Genomic DNA, 24,534 nt, shown 5'->3' on the forward strand with positions numbered 1-24,534 from the left:
TTAATGAAAACAAAATAGTGAAATTTATTGAATTGCTGGGATTTACAGGAAATGTGTTTTCTTTTTTGCAACGATATTTATTGCACTAAAAAGGAGCCATAAACGTCATCTCAGGACAATTATGAACCACAGGGTGATATTGGAAGGGGCAGTCGTACAGGTTAAAAACTTCACGTGTGAAGGAAACCTTGTCACAATACAACATGTTTGCAAAAAATGCATCCCTGATTTTCCCCTTGAGATGTATGGCTGGTAAGTCCGAGAATGCTATTGCTTCCAACATGGCTCTAATTGCCTGGTTGTAAACTGCAGCTAGCTCAGCATTTAACCTCACACGGAGCAGCCTGCAGCAGGTTTGCCGTAAGGTGTGTCTACACTTGAAACGCTGCACGAACACAACTGAAGCACAGACGCTTACTACAGCAATGCAAGGGATTCACCCATCAGTGCAGATAATCCACCTTCCAGAAGCGCGGTAGCTAGATTGAGGAAAAATGCGTCTGTTGACCTCCAGCTGTTTACACCGAGGGTTTGGTCAGCTTCACTTTGTCTGTCAAGGGTATGAATTTTTTCCACACCTGAGCAATGTAGCTAGGTTGACCTACATCTGAACTGCAGACCTGCCCTTACTCTTCAAGGGACTGTAGCTATCTTGCCCCCATGACAAGCTCTGTGCAGATTTCTGGCAAATTTAAAGTGATACGATGCATATAACACAGAACGTAAGGCAACCTCATGCTTCATCAATGAAGCATTTTGTTTGGATTGAAAAAAAATCTACGCTTCTTCTAGTTAGTAACATGACTGAGTGTTACAGTATCCGTATCAGTGTCCGGTATATTAGAGCGGTAAACATCTTGGCTTAGATGTTGCACCAAAAATAGACTCTCCCCAGAGTCACAAGACAACAAATGTGTTTTGCATCCATGACATTCCTTATAATTGCATCTATCACCATGTAAAAATATATAGGCAGCTTCTTCATAGAGCTGGCTGCTAAAAGGATACCAGAATCATGTCGTGTTCCTCCAGAATGGTAGATAAAAACAACAACAAACATGTTTTTCATTCTATAAACAATATTTTATATATGTAGAAAAAAATTCAAGAGGCTAATTAATGACCAAGGTGCAACATCAACAAAAATAAGCTGCCTTTTAAACCAAAGCACTTCTTCATGGTTTAAAAAAAATCTGTTTTAAAGCTCTTAGTATCCTCCTGAAATTCCATTTTCAAAACCAGCCAGCTTAAAAATGCTTGCCGTGTTGTGCATACCACTGCTGCCTTTGCTTGCGGTGCTCCAGCTCCGTGAGAAGGGCTTGCCGGTACGCTTCGTAGAGTTTAACGATCCGTTCCAGTTCTTTCATGAAGAGCAGCTTCAACATTCCCTGGTATGTATCCAGATCAGCCAGCTGAAAGAGTTCCCACTTCAGAATGTGATCATATCTGTTTGGAGATATAAATATATGAGACGCACATTCACATGCCATTATAAGCAAATACATACGTTAGACACGAAGTATGTCGTTCTGTCATTGCGGAACGACTGACGTTTTTAGTAGTTGACGCTCATAAACCTATTTCGTACAGCCACTCTTCCACAATTAAAATTAGTCTTGTTAACCTTGACCGTAATTTGTTTCTTAAAAGAGGAAGAAATCCCACAAACCTAAACTGAGGAATCAGTCATTCCTTAGCTACATATTAATATAAAAATACCAGATCCTTTTATAAGAACAGTATAAAATGATTTAAAACACTTGCTAGCAAGTGCTGTTAACCAAATGTAAGGCAAGCCAAAGCCCCCTGAGTAAGAGTAGTTTATAGGAGGAGGGAGAAGAAGGGGAAGAACCCTCCCTACTTCACTGTGGACAGCCTAGGAAGTCAACAGAGTAACTTGAAAAAAATAAACAAGTATGTCAATCGATTAACCCACCATTCCTAAACGCGAGCTCCTAGAAGGCAGAATTTCACAGGCTTTGCAAAGTCCCTTCTTCACCCATGGTATTGTTCTGCTCCTGAAGCTGCCTCTTTGCCTGGCCTGGATGACACTGTACTGCTCTTGCAATTCCTAGCTATAGTCGATGCTACACAGACTACGGCCAATGGAGCTCAGCGCGAACCCTTCATTTTACAATGAGACTTCTTAAGAGGGATCTGCTGTGGGAGTATCTTGCCACGTCACACTTCCACGGAATCCAGCAGAGGCGGCAAAATGAAAGTTGCCCAAATTTACCCTTGAAGAAGTAATTCAACGAGGAATCCAGGGATGGACTGGGACAAGAAACCAGGAGTGAGTGTGTGGGGAAGAGGAAGGATCAGAACAGGGATTGGTTGGGGAAGACAAGGGCAGGGGAGGTCAGTCTAGGGGTGGGACAGACAGAAGGACCGGTGGCCACCACTGAATTAGGGTTTTTTATCTGTAGGACCCCAGTCTAATCTGTTTGGGCACGTCTATACAGCAGTGTTATTTCAGAATAACATCATCCGCGTCTATACTACAAGCAGGCATTTCGACAATGTCAAAATAATGTCGAGATGGAGGACTTCTTCCTCCGACTCCTGTAACCCTCATTGCACAAGGAGTAAGGGAAGTCGAAGGAAGAGTGCTCTTCCTTTGACTTCCTGCTGTATAGACGGCACCAAAAGCTGAATTAAGCTATTTCAACTTAAGCTATGCAATTGATGTAGCTGAAGTTGCGTCGCTTATTTCAGCTTTAGCCCTGCTGTGTAGACATGCCCACTGTGAGAACTTGGAAGGTATGTAGTTGGGGATTGCAGGAAGACACCATATTTTCATAGGCAAGGCCATTAGTGTCCTGGAGAAGGATTCTATCCCTGCTTTTGCCACAGAATTCCTATATGATGCTGGTCAAGTCACTTAAACCCAACTTTTCATAGGTGGTCACTTCATTTTGTATTCTCTCTAGTGTAAGTGTGCACCTACTTGCTATAGGTACCAGTAAAATAAAAATGATTAAAAATTAGATGTTGTGTGTGTGTGTGGTGTGTGTGTGTGAGAGTGAGAGAGAGAGAGAAGAGAGAGAGAGAGAGCTCCCCCCGGCACTGACTTCTGCTCCCCCTGCTTCCTACCTCAGATATAGAGGCAGCAAGAGGGGCAGGGGAAATGCGAGTAGTTGACTTGACTACCGGATAAGCCTCGGCTTGTTGGGTAGTCGACTACTCTTTTACATCCCTAGATCAGACTTTTCATTACTTTTAATCTTATCCCATGACTGGGCAGTTACAGCACCAGATCCGTTCCTTTCCAAAACAACGAACCAGGGGAAAAACAGCGTCAGTGCGAACGACGGATTGGGGCACTCACTGTTCGGAAAGCTGTGGGCTTCCAGGTGCACGACAGAACTGTGGTCATTAATCACCAGGCCAGTTATCCACTTCCAGGGCTTTAGGTGCTGGCTGCCAACAAGTGAGCACTATTTTTTGTTTTAAACATAGGCCCCTGGTTACTCCTGAATCAGCGCTAATTATAGATAATCCAATGCTTCCCCTTCCTGTCCCTGGAGAACTGTGCAAAGGAGCAGGATCTTTGATCCATGATTCCCCCTCCCTCCCGCCATTGTTGTCAGACGCTCGTCAATAAACAACATTTAGGGTTAGCACCAGGCTGCTAAATTTGGCTCTCAGCCAGGAACACTTTCTTCCTTAATTGGCAACAGCGAAGGGAACAAGGCTGCATGTCACACACCCAGACAAGCGGCGTCCAAAGGGGTTCTGCGACTTCATGGCCTTGATTTTATTTTTTGAAGCGGGATTGTGGGTTGCTATAATTGTGTGTCTTCTGGCAACCCGTCCGAAAGGAACCCCCCAAATTAGGGCTGCTCATTGTTTCCTGGTGCGGCAGCGCTAAACATCAGCTCCCAAGAGAAGGGTGGGACAGAGGATGAGGGATCTAATGAGAGAGTCGCTGAGCCACCAATCAGAATGAGGATGAAAGTTTACTGGAAGTACTCAGTTTCCCAGATAAGTTGATTACAGGGAGCAATGCAACAACAACGCCTTCTATTCCTGGCTTTCTAAATAATGGGTAAGAGGCTCTTCTCCCTGCAACTGGCAACACTTCCAACATCTACAGAAACAATCTAAACCACAATAATTTACCATCACCGGCTCCCCTGCACATAGACGGGCTGTTGCAACCCTAAAACAATCTAGATGACTGGCCAGTCCAAAAGGAGATTCTAGTTCAGGACTCTCACTTAGCATGGCAGACGTCCTACACCTCTTGGCAACACTTAATTTTAAACAGGGGGAGCTAGCTTCCTGCTCAGTGATCCCTCCCTTATATTGGGCCAAATTAAAAAAATTAGATCCCGCAGTTTATTATTTCATAGAATCATAGAACACTAGAACTGGAAGGGACCTCGAGAGGTCATCGAGTCCAGTCCCCTGCCCTCATGGCAGAACTGAGCACCATCTTGATCACCCCTGACGGGTGTCTGTCTAACCTGCTCTTAAATATCTCCAGGGATGGAGATTCCACAACCTGCCTAGGCAACTTATTCCAGTGTTTCACCATCCTGACAGGTGAAATTTTCCTAATGTCCAACCTACACCTCCCTTGCTGCAATTTAAGCCCATTGCTTCTTGTCCTATCCTCAGAGGCCAAGGAGAACAGTTTTTCTCCCTCTTCCTTTAGACACTTTAATTTGTTACACTATTAATCACCTAAAACAAATGATACAGTGGGTGGCATATGGGATGAAAGTTTTGACCCCAATTTCTCATTCCTATTGCAGTCACATTGAGATTAAGCTATGTTAAAGTACAGTGAATTTTGAGGCACTGGCCAAATGCTGGTCATTTCCTTTCACAATGTTTAATCCTTTTCCCTTCCAGTTTGAAAATAGTATGATCAAGTACTTATTGATGGAGCTATTTCTTTAAATTCTGTATTGTATTATTCTCTTAGGATCTTGAAACAAAGTCTGCAGATTGTCTCCATCTATTTTATCATTTGGCCAACACTGGATTCCCCAAGCCTTAACTGAATTTGAAATTGTTGTGGCAGTACAATTATAATCAGATCTGCTGGTAACTAAAATAGCATAGTGGCTTCTAACAATAGAGTGACACATTTTTCTATTGTGTTTCGTTATTGGCAATGAAGATGTTTGAGCAGGGATGCAGCTGTCAACACTCTCCATGTAAAATTCTTCATTTTGTCGTGAAATGTATGTAGGTTTGTTTCCAAAAAAAGCACAACCTCGCTGTAAGAAATTTCTAAGTAGTTAACAGGCTGGAAAAGACTGAAAGTGATAATATTTCCTAAAGCCAGCATAAGGAATTGCACTGTTCTTGGAATCAAACCCATTAAGACTAAGTCACACACCCTTGGCTCTCTAGCACATTATTCTACATGTTTACATGAACAGTAAGGAGCACTTTGCGCCACTGTTCTCCAGAGACATTCCAGAAATTCATCAGTCCTGTATTCTTGTATGCCATTTCACACACCTTTGTGATTATACTATAGGACTACTGCCTCCTCGGCTTCTGGAGACCCCAGAAACCCAGGAGGCTACAATCATACTCCCATGGAGGAAGTTCCTTAGGGAATGTCTACCCAATCAAAAACCCATAGCTGGCCCATGCCAGTTAACTTAGGTTTGCAAGCCTTGGTCTGCAGGGCTGTTTACACGGCAGTAAAAATTTCCAGGGATAGGTTGGAGCCTGGGTTCTAGGAATCTGAAGGGGGGAGGGGATAGTGTCTTAGAATGTCCATGCTACAGCTGTAATTAAACAGTCCTGCTGCCCGAGCCAGCTGGTGTAGGCCAGTCACAAGTGTCTAGACATAACCTTAGTGGTTAGTTTCATGGGTTTAATTCCATTTGACAGCTAAGGGAAAACAGACTTTTCCCCAGAGAAACCCTGTACAGTGATTCCTCATTTAACACGGTAGATAGGTTTCAGAAAATGATCGTGTTAAGTGAAAACGTGTTATGTGGGGTCAATTTTCCCATTTGAAATAATGGAAAAGGTGGGGGTTGTGTTTCAAGCAGTGGGGAATGGGGAAACCCAGCCGCCGGCCTGCAAGCTGGGTCGGAGGAGAGGGAGTAAGGCATCCGGCAAGAGGGAGTTTCTGGGGAATGGCGCAGCGAACCCTCCGCCACTTTGCAGGGAGGCTGGGGAATCCCCACACAGCCACTGGTGACCGGCCGGCTGGGGAAACCGTGTTATTTCGGGGACTGTCACGTTGTTCAAAAAACATCCCCCCCCACAAAAATCTTGCTATCGCGAAAACGTGTTAAGCGGGCACGTGTTAAGTGAGTAATTACTGTATAGAACATTCCTGATAAATTTACAAATGAAAAAAATTAAAAACCCCGGAGCTCAGAAGAGAGCGAGAGCTGTTCCATTTGGTGAGGAAAGGAGCACACTGGAGCCTTCAGCTACAACTGACCCGCTCACAATAGACAGGTCCTCCATACTTCCTGAATTCCCCATCTTGCTCTGCAGGTAACAGGTCCTATTACTGTGGGTCCAGATTGAGCTCCCAGATAAATTTGGTGTGTCCAAGGAAAGAGAATCCTCACCTCAGGCTCTGGAGGATTGCCCATTGGAGATTTCTGCAGTTCACAAGAGCAGCATAAACTACACTCTCGTGGCACAATGGAGAGCAGCCGCCATAATGGTGAGGATTGTGCCAGACTGGCAATGTTACTCCAGCACTGCATGATACTCTGCATGATGAAACTGGGCCTGCTGCTTGGGCGCCTGTTTTATCCACAGCTGTAGCTCCTTCTGATGCCAATAACTTTCACAGCACTTACCCTCTACTTAAGGCAAAACAACCCTCCCAAGACTGGGTTTAACACCACTCTTGGGAGACACCTAAAAATCAGGAACTGCTTACTGTGAAATAAAGCTCCGCACACCCAGCCAAATGGATTATCTTCACAGCACCACTTAGAGGTTCAACATCTGGCTGTCTGCAGCCAGCTGTCAAACACTGCGAGGTTTGGGGAGAGGAATGAAGGGAACATACTCTAACCTGATCTTCTTTTCTGGACTGTTGATGTCCCATTGCTAGTTACATGTCTCAAGCATCATCGTACCTGGTCCCCACAACTCTGGCATATGTTTGCACTTAATTTCAGTTATGCAGAACATATCTGTCCTAACTTCCTACTTTTCATGTTACTGCCAATAACAGTGCCTATGTAATGAAAAAATAATTGACATAATGCAAAAAGGCTATTTTATTTTCTCGTGTTGAAATACAGCTTTTCTGAGTATTGAAATACAGAAGTCTGGTTTTCTGAGAGAGAAGTCAGTCATTTTGGGAGGAATGAAGAAACACTCACTTCACAGGAGCTCTGGCATAGACCTGTAGCCAGTCAGGAATCTCTGCAGTGTGGTACGGATTTGCAGGTACTAGAAGGGGTTGGCGTCTCTCTTGTTGTGGCTGGTAAGTCACTGGTGGAGGTTTATCATAACGAGGAACGCTATATAAAAAAAAACACACATATAGAAATCTGCAATGTATCAATTCAACAATGGCCCAAAGCAGCAAATTAAATATACTGGTATAATTATAATGTTAATTTTAACCAAAATGTTAAAATCTTGAAACTACTGATAAATCCAGCCACACACACAACAACAGGAGTCATGACTGCAGACTGATGATATCACTGATGACATACAGATAGGTTGCATTCAATTTTAAAAGCTCCAACACTTCTTTACTGGAGCAAGGAGACCTTTCTGCAGTCATTTAACACAATAATTGCACCATGGACTTTATTCTAGTCTACATACAAATGTAAACACCACTGCAATTTATCATATTGCACACTCATCTCAAACCATCTTACCTGTTACCCATGGACATTTTACTAAAATGGGTACCGGGGTCTGAATAAAAATGAAAAGCTGGTACAAGCTATTCCAGAAGAACTCCAAGTTTCATCTTTGAAATGTCTCAGAGTTTTTTTTTTCCTTTTCAGATGAAGAAACAGTAGGAAAAATTGTACAGTAGGGACAAGAGTGTTAAGAGTATACTGACAAAAAGTCATTAACATTTATACTGGGTAGATAAAAAGGGCCTTTTATTTTAGAGCAGATCTAGCCCATGTTTAAGATGGCAAAGGCCCTCTTCAGGAATATTATTATAGGCTATTTGTGAGGACAGGCTCCTGGAAAGTAAACCTCCTTTTGACTAACATTTTTCTGCTTTGAAATATTGTCAGGATCAATTCTTTCTAAGATGAAATATGATGCTACCCTGATTCTTGATTAGTTGGTCGCAAAATTCTGTGCCCTGAACTTGCTTGGGAAACTGAAGCCTTTAGGTTATCTCACTTTATAATTAAAACAACTTGGGAGCATACCAAGTAAATTTCCACATATGCAAACATATAATGCATCTCTGATGCGCTTCCACAGAAAAGCCTGATTTTCCCAATGCTAAATTCAATCAGAATATAGTCTACATCAAAATCATTGATAGCCTACCTGGGAGCACAGGGATGTTTGTATTGAGCTCTTTTATTGATGTGATCTACATAATACACTCCAAATTCTGCTGACTCAACTCTTTCCCATCCAGGAGGCAGCCCCTCACGCTCAAATGGATGGCTCCAATGAGTTGTATTAGTGTTATGATCAATGTAGTATTTCCTTCCTCGAATAGTCCAGTCCACTGACCAGCCAGGAGGAAGAGGTAAATCTTCAGAGCTGTGATTTGTTAAGTTTCCTAGTGATGTAGCAGGCACCCTGCCAATGCCTGAAAAACATCAGAGAGTTCAGCAAAGTTGATGATAATGTAGTAAATTTATAACTTTGATATTCACACAGTTTTTCAATAATTAGTGATTCATTTGACCAGTTCTAAGTCAGGTCTCACTGAAAAGAGAAAAAAGCAAAGTAGTATTTTGTTTCCATAACATAACCTTGACTTTTGTTACCAGGTATTCTTGATTTTATTCATAATGCACTAGATGAATGTAACAACAGTTTTATCTGTTTCCTATCTCCGTATTTACATGCACAGGAAATGAAAAGTGTGTTTGGAGCTTAATTTCCAGCTAACCTACCTCCACAAGACTTACTGGCTCCACTTACCTTAGAGAACTGTGTAATACATTTAATGGGGATGAAGTTGCAATCATATTACTATCAGGATGAATTCCTCAGCAGGGCTGGCGGATATGGGATTTTAAATGTAAGCGCACATCTACACTACAATGTATGTTAGTAACACATTAGTTACATCCACACTACATAACTACTAAATACTGCTACTGTATTTTTCTAGTGTAAATGGGACCTTCAAACCCCATTCAGCAGCAGACAAGCCTTCCTACATTACCTATGCAGACAGTCACAGAAACAGGAGGGAGGGAAGAGAGGCAGAAGTTAAAGTAAGACAACGTAATAATGATAATGTGTAGTTATGTAACTGGTATAAAGACAATTTAACAACATTTTAAAACCATTATATACAACTGTAATACTTCTATGCATTATAGAAACTAGTGCAACACATACTAATAAACTCAATAAAAATGTCATTTCTATTTTATCTTTTCCTTCTCGTGATGTAGTGTGGAACCTTAGGGAGGATTTCTTGTCAGTCAAAAGTATAGCTGAAAAGAGTAAACCTCCCGCAGAGGCAGAAACATGGCTGAAAATGTAGAACAGGGGGTCCTACCCAAAATAATCATTAAGTTTCATTCCTTAGATGCTTAAGAACATGAAAACAGCCATATACTGAGTCAGACCTAAGCTCCATATGTCCATCCTGGGTAATAAGCATTGATGGACCCCTTCTCCAGGAATTTATTTTTTTTATAATGGAGATTGCCTATCTCCTAGAACTGGATGGGACCTTGAAAGGTCATCAAGTCCAGTCCCCTGCCTTCACAGCAGGACCAAGTACCATCCCTGACAAATTTTTGCCCCAAAACTCTAAATGGCCTCCGCAAGGACTGAACTCACAACCCTGGGTTTAGCAGGCCAGTGCTCAAACCACTGAGCTATCCTCCCCTAGCTCTTTTTTGAACCCCATTAAAGTCCTGTTCTTCACAACATCCTGTGGTAAGGAGTTCCACAGGTTGACTGTGCACTGAGTGAAGAAATACTTCCTTTTGTTTGTTTTAAACCTGTTGTCTATTAAATTCCCTATTATTACCTCTGCTTGACACTCCGTATGATGTTAGTACAATTTAAACTCTTCTTACCTTCAAATCCCGTCATAAAAATACATTTGACTCGATTTCAGCATTCCCAACTAGCTAGTAAGTTATTAATGCTATATTTTCTGACTGAACAACATAGAAGGGCTTAGCGTTTTTCCTCTCTCAGAAATGAAACAACTGATTCTACCACAGCACCAATGTCTTCACTGATAGGAACGTATCTGTGGAGACCTCTGTAGTAATAAATCCTTCCTGAGCTTTGGCTCTTCAGAAATAAGTGAGACAGACAGACAGACAGACACTACCATTATCAGGGATATTAACGGATAACCAGTTACGTGGTAAACATAACCCGTACTGGGTGATGCTTACCAGGTAACGGTTAACTGGTGGGGACTGGAGCAGTTCCTTACTCACCACAGGCAGCCCTGCTGGAACCCCTGTTTGGAGGGAGGACGGGGGACGGCTGGGGTGGCAGCCGCAGCCCCCACGGGGAGCCGTGAGCTGTGGCAAGAGCTCCCATGCGAGGCTGGGAACAGCAGGACTTGAGCAGTCCCTGCTTCCTCTAGTCTCTCTGGGAGTGGCCCACCTGTTCATCCCCCTTTAATCAGTTAAAGGGTCAAACACAGCATTAGCCCTATGTTTAACCATTGTAACCAAATGGGATTTAACATCCCTACTCTGTCTCACCCAAAGAATGCCACGAAGAGAAAACTACGCTAGCTCACTCAAAAAGCAGAATTGAAGCCAGATGACACTTTCCCATTCCTTTCTCTGCCTAACCACACATGTATCCCAATCTTCTCCTTCTGCCATCAGGGGAAATTATGAACATGTTTTCCTTCTGACAGCTCATTCACAGATCAGCTCTGGCACACGAATAACATTCTTTTCGCCGTTTCACTTACAAGTTGAGATAAGTACGGGAGTAATACCTCACCGGCACTTTCAATCTAGATGGCATTAGCCATCAGCAATAAAGTAACTCTGTCCCCCACCAGTCCCACTGAGCACTGGTTCAGAAAACAATTTGTCAAGACAAATAATTCTGACCCTGGCAGGTTATGAAATATCAGACCGTGGAGTACCTCCCCGTATTCAAATATTTTTGCTCTTTCCACCAGGTAGCACGTGTACCAATGCTGTGGTTCCCTCTTGCAGGTCCTATCCTGAAAAGGAGCCTGCGACCTGGGGTGTCCCATTGAAGGGAGGGAGGAAAAAGGAGACCCAGTTTCTATTTCCAAGAGGAAATACAATTTTCTAATTAAGCTACTTGAAACACCTCTACTATTAACTGGACTGTTATGATTGGGACTCTTCTCGACTGTGTAAACAAGTTACCTATGGTGTCAACATTAGCACGGGATCCAACTACTCAGATTTCACTAGAAGAAACCCACAACATAGGTATCAATGTTAACTTTAAGCTTTAGTTAAAACTTACATCTGATCAATTTATTGTGGTGTGTTTTACTCCCACTTCAATTACAGCATAGTTTAGCAGCCAATTTATACTCCTTTGGATAGAGGTTAATGCTTAATACAGATTCAAAGCTGGGATTGCAAGGTTTCAAGTACAGGTTGAACCTCTCTAGTCACAGGCTCTCTGGTCTGGCAACGTCTGTTGTCTGGCATCATCGGGCACCCCGTTGGTGCCTCGGGGTTGGAGCACTCAGGGAAAAACCAGGACGGTAGGACCCCAGATGTTGCCAGACCAGAGAGGTAGGCCCGTGGCTGAGAGCTGGAGGTTGATCAGGGAGTGGGGCCCAGGAGCTGGGGAGAGAAGGGGCCAGGACTGGAACCTGGTGAGGCTGAGATTGGGAGCACAGCTCGGCAGCTGGGAGTGAAGCCAAGTCTGGTAGCAGTGGAGCTGACACTGACCTTCCCCTGGTTCAGATGAGGGAGATCCAACCTGCAGTACACAGAATGGGTTTCAGAGCTAGCAGTCAGGACTTGTTTATGTGGGAAGTTATTTAAGCCATGGTGATTATCCCAGTATATCTGCCCACTTGGACACACTAATGCTGTGAGGGGCAACCTGGGTTAGCGAGTGGGCCGCAAGATTGTCAAAACCAAGACCGTCTCCTGGGGTAGTTTTGCTAACGGTGCTTGTGTACCTGGAATTTGCGGGGTGAGCTGACTGAACCGCAGCAGCACTTTGATTGGAGGCAGAGGGAGCGCCTGGCTCTCACAGCCACTGCTGGGTGCAATAAGCACGCAGCTCACGCCGCATGGCCTTGTTTTAAGTGCGAGTCACTTTGAAAAACCGTGCGTCATTTTGTAATACTACACTGGTGAAAAGTAGCAGAATCTGGTAACCTTGTGCATGGGGAACGGTAAACAAAATATCTCGTGGGCCACACCTAGAACCCCAAAGGTTGCCCACCACTGCACTAAGGACTAGTCTATACTTAAAAATTAGATTGACCTCGCTACAGTGCTAGGGCTTGGGAAAATGTTATGCTCCGAGTGCCATAGTTAGGTTGACCTAACTCATGCCAGTGTATATGCAGCTAGGTTGATGGAAAAATCTCTGCCTCTTGGAGAGACGGATTAACTACACCAAAGGAAAAAAATGCTTCAGTTGATGAAGGAAAAGTCTATCCTGTGACACTACAGTGCAGTTGCTGCACGCTGTAGTGACTCGAGTATAGACAAGGCCTTATTTAAGTACATTTGGAACCTCAAAAAACAGACAAGAGCAAAGAGAGGAAAAGGAAAATTGTAATCAGAACGATTTTCAAGTCTGTTACTCTCTAGTCTTGATGATCCACAAGGTAATTGCTACACTTCACTGGAAAGGCAAGACTTCTAGTTTTCCTAGTTTTTAATAGCATTATGATATAGCCACAGACCTTAAAAAGAGTGACTAGTCCCCCAGACCATCCAATGTTATTTTGGCACTTATTTCTGGGTAGCAGATACCAAACCAGTGTGTCTGGATAGCAGATACCAGGTATAGCAAATACCAAACTAGTGTAATTTTTTGATCCCTGGATAACGTTTTTAAATATATAATTGAAACAGTCAACAGTTATAAAACAAAGGCTAGATTTAGAGGCAACAAAGGAGTTAGAATGCTAGAAGTTCTTAGAAAGCATAAGTGACTTTTTACAGTTTCATGTATAATCTTCTCAAACCATCATACACGCCATGTTTTCTTAATATTTTGAAAGTTAAGAATTCAGATCCTATTTGTGAAATATTGCATGTCATACCCTTTGAACTGTTGTGACATTCAGCAATATCTCAATTTAGATGTTTGTTTGTGTAATTAAGAGTTACTGAATATGAAAATAAACCATAAACACTGCTTCTGCTTATACATTTCTGATGAAGGAAGTACTCAGCAGATGCTTCCTTGAAATGAGAATTTAAAAATATATGTACAGGAATATTCCCTACTGTAGTTTAGAACAGGAGAGGACAAAACTAACTTTTTTTTTAGGCTCCTATAAGAATCAGTAGTAAGAATGAGCACCACTTCCCAGGCTAGATTGCCATTTAATCTTTTTCACAATTGGGAGGCAAAGGAGGGAGGGACATTTAAAGTATTAACGAAGAAAATACTGAGTTATAATAGGATATTTTACTTGACTTCAAGACAACCTGAAACACAGCAAGCAGAAAGTTATACTGTGTAATACCCTAGAAGTACATCTAGTACTTATCAGTCAGTAAGAGTATAAGAACATTGTGCTGAGGGGCTTTCAATCAACATATTACTTCTACTTCTTTAGCACTTGAGGACTCCAAATGTGCATTAGTGCATATTAAATATACAAACTCACCACAAAGTCCACTCTTCAGGGTATTCAGAATTCGACACAGAAAACAGAGCAGGTATTCTAACAAGGAATGGTTAAGGAACAGGTTAATTCTGAATCTGAGACATCTTTCAGAAGCAGCGTGGGAGTGGATATTTAAAACAAGATGGAATTTTGGTGTGCTTATTACTGGATGGCGTAGCCTCACTAACTCCTCCACTGCAATTCTTCTTTTAAAACTTGTCCTGTACTATCCTGACTAAACTGCTCTTTTCTCCTGGTACTTTATTGGATTAGATCTCCACTGTATTAGTTACTAGACAGAATTGCTTCTGCAAAATGGTTTCTGTTAACACTGTCTTTCAAACTTGAAACATATCTATTGTCTGAAAAGTTCTTGCTTTAATTTTTATGGTTTAACAGAGTGAAAATATCCTTAATAGTGAAGATCTGCACTGATGTATGAAAAAGTAAGAAATGTATCTACGTTAAGGGATGATCTAGATAGTGCTTGGTCCTGCCATGAGGGCAGGGGTCTGGACTCGATGACCTTTCTAGGTCCCTTCCAGTTCTAGTGTTCTATGATTCTACCTTCGGCTTATAAAAAAGCAATTTTCTTAATGAGAGTTACCAAATCTCAGGAATAGTCACAAGAGTCTCATTTATAGATCTGCAATCTCAGCCTGGATTGCATAAGTGAAAGCTGGTTTTCTGGAACCTGTCTCTCTACCGTTTCTGTTTCTCTCAGACTCCGATGGTTTCTTTTTGCTTTAACTACTGGTCTTAAGGAATCTCAGTGTTGCCTTGTTATTTTTGGCTTGTCTTTTCCTCTGTCGCATAACATGCAGCCTTCCGTTCAATCCTCTGAGCTAGCTGGCAATGAGCTGCCAAGTTTTTACATAGTGCTGGGAAGTGAAGGAATCCTGTTGAATCTAGTCGTCTAATTAGGGTTGCAGCTACATATTGTCTTAGTGTGCTAAAAAAAAATGTAAATGGACAGAGACCATTTTTATGATCCATATTTTACAATGCTTTTAAGCCAGGCTCCACATTAAGTCTCATTCTAAACACTTTCAGCAGCACAAAGGCTCAACCGGAGGATCCAAGCATCAGTTTTTAGTATTGTTCTACACCAGGGGTCTCCAACCTTTTTAAGCAGATCACTTTTTAAATTTAAGTGCAATCCAAGATCTACCTCAAACCCAAACACTCTGGCCCCGCCTCATTTGTGCCCCTTCTCTGAGGCCCCGCCCCCTGCTCACTCCATCCTCCCTCCCTCCCTCTCACCAAGCATTGGGGCACAGGCTCTGGTCTTGGACCCTGAGGAATCTCGAGTGAGAGGGGCTCTGAGCTGAGCCTGGGGCAGGCCGTTGGGGTGCTGAGGGGGTTCTAGGTGCCAGCTCTGGGAGGGTGTTTGGATACACGGGTGCTTGGGGTTAGGGCAAGGGCTTGGGGTGCAGGACGGGGTTCATGACTGGGGTAGGGTTTCAGGATGTGGGCTCCAGCTGGACACTGCTTACATCAGGTGGCTCCTGGTGTGGAATTTAGAGACAGTGCCAAGGAGCTCGACTGCATCACATCAACAACTCTTACAAAAATGGACCTGCACTACAATTATGCTATTCAATTCAAAATGAAATCATTGTTTGTGTAGATACTAGGGATGTTGAAGTAATCATGTAACCGCTGACATTTTCAATGGTTACACACAAGTCGGTGTGCACAAGGAGCCACTTTTTAATCTGGCTCCCTAGACGTATCGGGTCTCACCTCCCCTGTGCTGATGTCTCTGATAGAGAGGCAGCAGCTCAGGGTAGCAGGAGGCTCCCTGGGAGTGAGGCCGAGAATGCAGTGACTATCGGCCCTGTCCCTGGGGACTATGGAATAGTTGTGTCACTGATATTTGATGCGGTTACACGACTATTCAATTAATCGCTATCTAACATCCGTACCACGTACACGGTTACACTTTCATATCCCTAGTACACACCACAGAGAGAACAAACTAAATGTATTCCCTAAATGACTGTGTAGTCTGATTGAATAGCTCTTTCGGTGGGTATGTCCCACTTGGAAATAAAGGGTCACTGGAATCTATTCTGAGTGGCGGTCTCAGCTCTGCCGTATGGATTACGGAGGGAACTGTGTGGGAAGCAGAAAACCTCAGAGTGGCTAGAAGGAAGAGGGATGGAGGACAAAGGGACTGAACAGGGAACATCAACCTGCTATCACTCATCTGATGCAGAACCGAAACAGGTGGAGCAGGTTTGGACCCTACTGTCCTCAACCAACATGAAAACGGTTGGAGGACAAGTACAGCCCATTGAATAAGGCTCTTGGCCCTACTGGTGTATCGTTCAAATGTTTTGAGCACACTCAGCCCCATCCCAAAGCTGTTCTAGAAACCTGGTTTGATGAGCCCATCGCCACCTCTACAATTTCCGGTTGGGGAACAGGACAGGGAGAGACAATAAGAACTGTTTAGTTTTAGGGCGGAGGCACTACCAAACCAACTATCACTACTAACTGGATTTGCAGCCCTTAAATACTCAAATCCTTTCCCACCCATCCAAAAGTTGCTTGAATTCACTCCCCACCATGGACCTATAGATGAATTACAAAGCACACATGAAACATTCTCCCACCACAAACATACAAAACAAAATTGTAAAGTCGGGAACAAGAATAATTTTTGAAAACTGTGTTGCTATAAAATTATTGTGGAATCAGCACAGTAGTTTGAAGAGATAAGAATAATATAAGTCATACATTTTTCTAATTTTTGTTGCTGTTGTGATGAAAACCAGACTTGTTAAAATAGCTTTCTATAATTCATCCTTAAATAAATCTTCTACTTGACTGTTAACCTTACTGCTTGTTTTTCTGACATTACATGAACCAGGAATCTTTGTTTATAACTATAAAAGACTGTCATGATTTGACATGAACAGTTTCTATTGCTTCCCCTGTAATTCAGTATACAATGTTAATTACTCTCGTCTCCTGACACGTCATAACTGAAAGACTCAAAATTTACCTCTGCATAAGTGACTTCAAAGCTCACACATTTTCATGAACAGGTGAGTCAGCTTTATGGGTTATCTACAACTGCAACCTTCCCAAGAGACCTGGTGATAATCCAACTCCAATCTGAAGCACAGACAGGACTTTAACCATGGAATTATCAAAGGCTTTAACGCAGGGCTGGAGAAGAGAGAATAAAAGGAAAGACGGGTACAGTTTGAGAGGCTGTGTTTCAAGATGTCAGAGAGGCAGCTAAAAATATTCAATTAGAAGGAGATGGAAAGGTCTGGATTAGATGGGTAGATTTTGGGGAAATGCCACCACTAAGGGTCAATCATAAACCAAGTTACTGAGAGCAAAAAAAAGGAGAAGACTGAGAAGAGAACCTAGAAATCAGATATGAGAGTGACAAAGAACTTGGGAGAGACATAAGGTTAAAGCAAAAATGCCATTAAAGAAGATACCTATTACAATTATTTAAAAACAATGAGATTAGCTTGATTTTTTTTTTAATCTAGAATTCTATTTGCCTTGTGGTTTGAGCTTCATGGTTCACCTGGATCACGTTTTCAAGACTCTCTTAATCATGAGGGCTAGACTCTTCAGGTAGTCATTTAACTCTGGAAGTGGAAATTTTAAGAAAACACACATGAGAATTGGCAACACTAAGATACTGAAGGAGTGGTAGGAAAATCAGGAAAGCAGAATCATGCAAACCAAGACATTAAGAGCAGAGACTAACCACTACTGAATACCTAAAATGCATTATGAAGGAAAAGGACACAAAGGTTTTGTAAATTGAGTAAGCAAGTAGTCTTTTTAATAGGGCCTGAAAAAATCCTTTTGCTCAATGCAAATACGAGTCATTTCTAAGCTAGTACCATCAAATTCTGTAGAGCCCAACCCACCATTTTAAAAGCTAAGTATTGAAATCCAAACTACTACTGAAGAGATAGACTTCCAAACATGAACGGTGCATAAACTGACGCACCCATGGCTTCCGGAGTCGGCCAAGACAGAGCCAGTGCTGCTTGCATGAGAAAAGGGGAATTTGGTGGGAGGCCTACCACTGACAGACTAACCTGGTGTGCGTTGGGGCAGCATTAACTGGAGAAGCAAGTTCAGTCAGTAAGAGACTGGGTCTGCAGAAGTGGACAACCAAAGCACAAGAGTAGAGGGAAGGAGCTCTGCTCCAGGCACATGTATGCCCAATGATGAGCTGGTTTAATCCTTGAACTAGTAAACATTGAGTCCCCCTCCCCCCCCAAAGCCCTGGTGATTGTGACTTTGACTCAGACAATTTTGATTAAATTGGTAGGTTGGAAGCTAGATTGGAGGGAGACAAAGAGAGGGACTCAGGTGAGGACATGAAGTCAGCAAGTAAAAAGCATGCTCCTGAATTCTGCACACTGAGGAAAGACAAGAGATAGGCAACAAACCACACTATACAAGAGAAAGTTTTTTCATGACAAGGAGACAGTCTCATTAGTCTCATTAGTCTCTATAACTGACAGATTTCCCCTGCCTCTCCCTTCTTACTAAGGGTCCCCCTCTTTTTTTCCTCCACTCAAGATCATCTCATCGGAAGAGGAGGGTTTCGCCCATGAACCTCATGATCCTTATATTTATATATATTGAGTAGTCATAGCAGCAATTTAAAGACTAACATGGCTACCCCCTGTTACTTTTGAAAAGTATCTAGTCACTTTTACTAAAGCTCAGTCAAGCTTGTAGCAGTAAAGATGTGAAAGACTGACAAAAGAGAACCCAATTTAGAAGCTCCCCTCTATTTTCCAGCAACCAGAGAAATTAAAGGGGAAGAGGGAGAAAAGTCCTCTGCCAGGAACTGTGTGGGTGGGTCTCAAATGGCTGCAAAGGAGAGAACATTTAAACAAAAAAAAAGTGACTGTAAAACCACAGAATACTGGCAAGATTGCACAGACAGTACCAACAGCTACCTTTCACTTGGTTTAGAAATTAACTAGCTTTCAAATGACAGTGTCCCTTTTAATCACATAAAGCCAGATTTCCATTTCCAATGTATCAAAGCCTGTTGCTGTCTCCCAAGCATCAGTAATGCTTTCTGAAACTGTTTTGACCAACCTATCCTAGCACTGAAATAATTTTCGATGTTACTTTGAGGATCCTGTTTCAGCAATGGCTTACTGTTTCCTACGATAGGCAAAGTTTTTTAAAACTAATGACTGTAATTTAATAGGAACGTGTGACCTGTAGATGACACTTGCTCAGATTCTAGACATATCAGATGTATTGTGCAGCATTTAGGAAAGAAAACCAAAATGAAGCTGTATAAAAGTCTTCACAGTAAAGCTTTATTATATAATGATTTTAAACAGTGTTACTATTATTACTCTTTGGAACGCTGTTTCCCTCCCTTAACTATTTACTGAATAAAAAATTTCTATAACAAAAGCATAACTCTGTCAAGTAAAAAATTCCATATATGAGGTCAGTAACCTTAAAGTCTTGACATTCTTGATGGCAGAGCTATTTTCTTTGACACAGCAGATTTAATATTTTGCTTACAGCTTACATGTAAAGACAAAATGACAGTGAAAACGCTTTATGTACATGTTTAAAGTTTAAAACAGTTTCTTCAAATATTCTTGGCATAAGTTTTTTTTTGTATTTATCAAATATTACAAGTTCTCTCTTTTTAAGGTCACTTTTCTACAGCTAAGAGTGATTCCACAGATGCTGTACAAGTTTCACAGATTCTCAGCAACTTGCCATTGTAAACAGAAGATTCACAACAAAACATCACACAAAAATATTCAGGGATGCCAAAGCATGCATTAATAAACATTCTGGATTGCCTCTCCTTTTATACTGTTGTTTTATTGGATGAAGAAAATATGTTCCACTTAAAGAGAAGGAAACAGATGGGCAATTTCTTTTTAAAAAATGTATACAGGAAGACAGAAAAAAAAATGAAGAGCCAAAAAGAAATCTAGAATTACCATGCTGTAATACCATTTAAGTTTTGATTATACAAATAATTGTATCGTCCCTCTTGTTTATGAACAGTCTGATATCAAATACCACAAAACTACACAATTTATGCCTGTCAGTTATTCTAAAAATATTTAATGGTGCAAGTTGGCAAAAGGAAGCCATCTAATGGCTATGATGTTCCCACAATGATGTATTTTAAAAGTGCAGATTAATATAAATTTTCATTACATTTTAACAAATGGGACTAAAATGTGCAAGTATCCCAAAATTAATTGTGACAGTTTTATCTCATTTTTTTGAGTGAGCTAGTCATAATGTAAGGGGACGAGTACTTCATAATCCATGAGAGAATACCACTCACTTGGGCTTCCATTTGGCACTCAATTAAAATGCAGTATTCTTTTTAGCTCTTGAAATTGTAGGGGAAAAAATAGGTCACTTAATAGTAGGATAGTACATATTAAATAAATGATACTTAAAAATTACTTTTAAAATTCAGAAGTACATAAAGAAATAAAGGCTCGGTGGCTTCTGGAAAATGGTATACTTCGTTTAATATTGTAATTTTTTACAAATATATCTGTTAAACTTAAGTTGGGCCGAACACATGATTCCACAATTCTGCCAAGGAAGTTAATAAGTTTAATATTAAAAATTTATCCTATAAAGTCCCCTTTAAAAAAAAGTCTGACCCTTTTTTTTATGTGTGCATTTCTCTTCGCTTTCCAAAAAGATATGCAGGCCTATTTCATGGTCACCATAAACTTAAGCATAACTTAAGCATAAACAAACAGTTTCAGAAATGTAATTATAAATAGGAGAACTAGAATATATAATGCAATACTAACAGAAAAACATGACTGGGGCATCATTAAGAAATACTTCCCAAGTATTTTTTAAAATAAACACTTGCCTGATGTGTGCCTCCCTTGATTCTGTGACATCCTTTGGAAGAGATCATTGTTGTGTCCATAGCATCTGCAGTCCTCATGTACACGCTCACTTAGCTGATGCCTCCTTTGACTCTCGTAATAATAGGGGTAACCAGCATCTCCATTTTCAGTAACTGTTGCCAACTGTCTTGCAGGATAGGAAGGCGCAGATAGTCTATTGCTTTCTCGCCTCAATATTTCATGAGGTGGCCTCTGAACTGGAGTTCTAAGGAAACTTTGGTTTCTAGAAACTATTCCATCTCCACCAGGAGAGTAGGCAGAAGAACTTGAGTCAGGAAGGCAGATATCAGTACGCCTTGGAATGGTTGGACCATGACGGATAAATGAAGGCATCAGATCTGTAAGAGTAAAACATTATAATTTAAAAAGTCTCAGGGGGTAGCCATGTTAGCCTGTAACTTTAAAAACGAGTAGTCCTGTGAAACCTTAAGAGACTGTGGTGTCACAGGACTACTTAATGTGTCATTTAATACAAACTTTACTACCACAAATATCCCAATTAAGAGCAAAATAGGTACACTAATTGTAGAAGCCAGGAAATGCAAAGCTAAAGTTTTCAAAGTAACATTAACTCAGCCATTTTCAACAAATGTACATTATAAAACATGCTTTAAGAACATGTTTAATATGAAACAAACATGCAGAGTCAGAGTTTAAGGCTAGAAGAGACCCTCAGATAAACTACTAGTCTGACCTCAGATGTATCACAGGCCATGTATACATTGCAGCCACATGCACACTAGATCCAACATACAGAACAGCAAGGACCAAAGGGCACCAGTGCCCAAGGCCGTGACTTGCACTCCACACTACAAAGGAAGATGAAAGTCTTCAAGGTCACCACCAACCTGATGGAAGATAAAATTATTTCTTCACCTCCCATATAGTGATCAGTTAGATCTGGAGCAGGTGAGTAAGAACCCACCAGCTTAATAGCTGAAGGAGTTCTCAGAGCCCTAGCTCACCTTGCTTTTTCATTTCTCTATCTCAGATCATCTCATATTAAACCTCACAACGGTCATCTAAGGAACATGTCTCAGTCCATAAAATGTGGATAAAGAGTTGATTAGATTCTAAGTTCTTTAGAGGAGAGGTTTTTAGTTGGTTCCTGTAGTGACTAGCACAACAGTGTCTCTAGATACAAATGCAACATACAAATTATTTGTATTTCAGTAGCTTCGAAGGAACCTAAGCCTGAAGCCCAGTTATGCTAAGCACTATATGCTATTACAAGAGGCAGCTCTTGCTCAGAAGTGTTTACAATCTCAATTCACAAGATAGGCCAAAGATGAGAGGAAAAAGAGCAGCACAGATTTCGGAACTCAAATCTCAACTTCCAATCATGTGCCCTATCATGAAATCTGTATTTATGTATTTACTGTGAGTATGTAAGCAACTTGCCCACTGTTTCACCAGAAGCCTGGAATATTTTACTGCACGTATATAACAGTATTGATATTTTACAGTATGTATATAACAGAGGTGGTCAAACTTACTGACCTGAGCCTAGTATTACAATCTGCAGAAGTGTGCCTTGTGGGGAGGATCCTCTGGGGCTCAAGCCCTGATCCAGCTCAAGCCCGAGACCTGGCATGCACCTCCCACAAGGCTGAAGCCCCAAGACACCTCCACACCGGGGAAGAAGCAGCCCTAGCCCCACCACTCCATTGCAGGGCAGAAAAGATGAGCTTCCCTCCTCCAGCTTGACAGGCAGAAAATGGGGGGGGGGGGGGGGTGAAACGAGAGGGTTCTGAAAGCTGCACTTTAACTGTGTCAACCACATGCAGTTTGCCATCTGCAATCTGGCCACCCCTGCTATATCACAGGGCCTAACTAGCAACCCTGTAAATCACAATGCTTAATTTATTAACCATAGTGTTACATTAATATCATGGCATTTAACACCTCAGCTTTAAGGAAACTGCCATAAAACATGGACACTAAAGGCTATTCTGGTTCAGATTAAGGATGTTAAAATGTGTTTAGTTAAGTAATCATGTAACCACTGAAAATGTCAGTGGTTATATGGTTATCCCCACCTGCCACCCTGTACTGATGCCTCTGTATCAACACCCAAGGAGCACAACCTAAACATGCAAAGATCATTTTCCAATAGTACGTTTGCAGATCTTGCAGTTGCAAAGGTAACTCTTCAAACAATATGATGCACCGCTGTCACATTTAGGCTTTGTGTACACTGCTAAAAAAGATGTGTTTTTACCATGGGTTAACCAATCTACATTATCCAGCCTGCCACAAAATCTAGTAGAGGTGGAACCATGAGATAGAACCGCAGGGGGAGGAATCTAGCACTGACCTTGCCTAGCCACCAACTTGAGATAAAAACTGCAGATGCTCCCCCCCCCCCCCCCCCCCGAGGCCGCTCCCCTCCGGCTCCTGCAAGCCCCCCTCCTGGTGGCTACTCCCCCCCCCCCCGGCTCCCACAACCCCCCTATCCAGGGGGCCACACACCCCCGGCTCCCGCAACTCCCACCCTCGGGAGCCCCCCCCCCCCACGGCTCCCACAACCCCCCCCCATCCTGGGGGCCACCCCCCCCACGGCTCCCGCAACTCCCACCCTCGGGAGCCACCCCCCCCCCACGGCTCCCACAACCCCCCATCCTGGGGGCCACCCCCCCCCCACGGCTCCCACAACCCCCATCCTGGGGGCCACCCCCCCCCACGGCTCCCACAACCCCCCCCATCCTGGGGGCCACCCCCCCCCACGGCTCCCACAACCCCCCCCATCGGGGGGCCCCACCCCCCCCCCACGGCTCCCACAACCCCCCCCATCCTGGGGGCCACCTCCCCCCCCCCCCACGGCTCCCGCACTCCCACCCCCCCCCCCCACGGCTCCCACAACCCCCATCCTGGGGGCCACCCCCCCACGGCTCCCACAACCCCCATCCTGGGGGCCACCCCCCCCACGGCTCCCACAACCCCCCCCATCCTGGGGGCCACCCCCCCCCGCTCCCGCAACCCCCCCCCCCCGGAGCCACCTCCCCGGCTCCCCCCCATCCAGGGGGCGGCTCCCCCCCATCCAGGAGGCCGCTCCCGCACCCCCCCCGCGGAGAGCGCCCCCCCGGGCGCGGGCCGGGCACTCACTGCGCAGCAGCGGGCTGGTCTCCTTCTTGACGTACTTGCCCTGCACCTCGCCGGGCTTGGCGAGCTCCGCGCGCGTCTTCTTCCGGGACAGCATCCCCGCCGCGCGCCGCGCCCGCCCGCATGGCCCGCCTCCATGGGGCCGCTCCGCCGCGCGCTGCCTGCTGGGACACCGGCAGCGCCCGCCTCGCTCCGCGGCAGCGCCCCCTGCGGCGGGGAGGACGCAGCGGAGGGGCGGGGTCTGCCCCCTGGCTCCACCCCTTACCCCGTGACAGGGAGGGAGGGGCGGGGCTTTCCTGGAGGAGGGGGAGGAGCCTGTAGCCCCCCCCCCCACTATGGGGGGGCAGGGGCCATTCTAGTCCAGGCAGCCTCCTAGGGCCTGAGCAGCGGGCTCTATGGAGCGGGCAGCTCAAAGCGGGGGGGCAAAGGCAGGTTCCCCCCCAGCCCAGCTCCCCCCCCAGCCCTGGCTCCGCCCAACTCCCCCCCCAGCCCTGGCTCCGCCCAGCTCCCCCCCAGCACCAGCTCTGCAGCTCCCATTGGCCGGGA

The 24,534-nt window shown here is 43.6% G+C and overlaps 1 protein-coding gene across 1 annotated transcript; it reads right to left on the minus strand.

Moving 5' to 3' along the window:
• Nucleotides 1-24,174, minus strand: SAV1 (salvador family WW domain containing protein 1). The gene is made up of 5 exons (XM_075926179.2): nt 23,992-24,174; nt 20,847-21,224; nt 8,482-8,752; nt 7,329-7,469; nt 1-1,446 (listed from the first exon to the last, which is right to left on the minus strand). Exons 1-5 carry the CDS (start codon nt 24,083-24,085, stop codon nt 1,248-1,250), a joined length of 1,083 nt encoding a protein of 360 aa, XP_075782294.2. The 5' UTR covers nt 24,086-24,174; the 3' UTR covers nt 1-1,247.
• Between the last annotated feature and the right edge of the window lie 360 nt (nt 24,175-24,534).

Source organism: Pelodiscus sinensis, chromosome 5, assembly GCF_052426305.1.
Source record: "Pelodiscus sinensis isolate ZL-2025 chromosome 5, ASM5242630v1, whole genome shotgun sequence".
NCBI lineage: Eukaryota > Metazoa > Chordata > Testudines > Trionychidae > Pelodiscus > Pelodiscus sinensis.

Excerpts from the sequence above, each read along its gene's own strand:
- SAV1 (XM_075926179.2), bottom strand. The coding sequence starts at position 24,085 with ATGCTGTCCCGGAAGAAGACGCGCGCGGAGCTCGCCAAGCCCGGCGAG. Across the intron at positions 21,225-23,991 it reads GACCAGCCCGCTGCTGCGCA|ATCTGATGCCTTCATTTATC; the intron begins GTGAGTGCCCGG and ends TTACTCTTACAG. Across the intron at positions 1,447-7,328 it reads TATGCCAGAGCTCCTGTGAA|ATATGATCACATTCTGAAGT; the intron begins GTGAGTGTTTCT and ends ATCTCCAAACAG.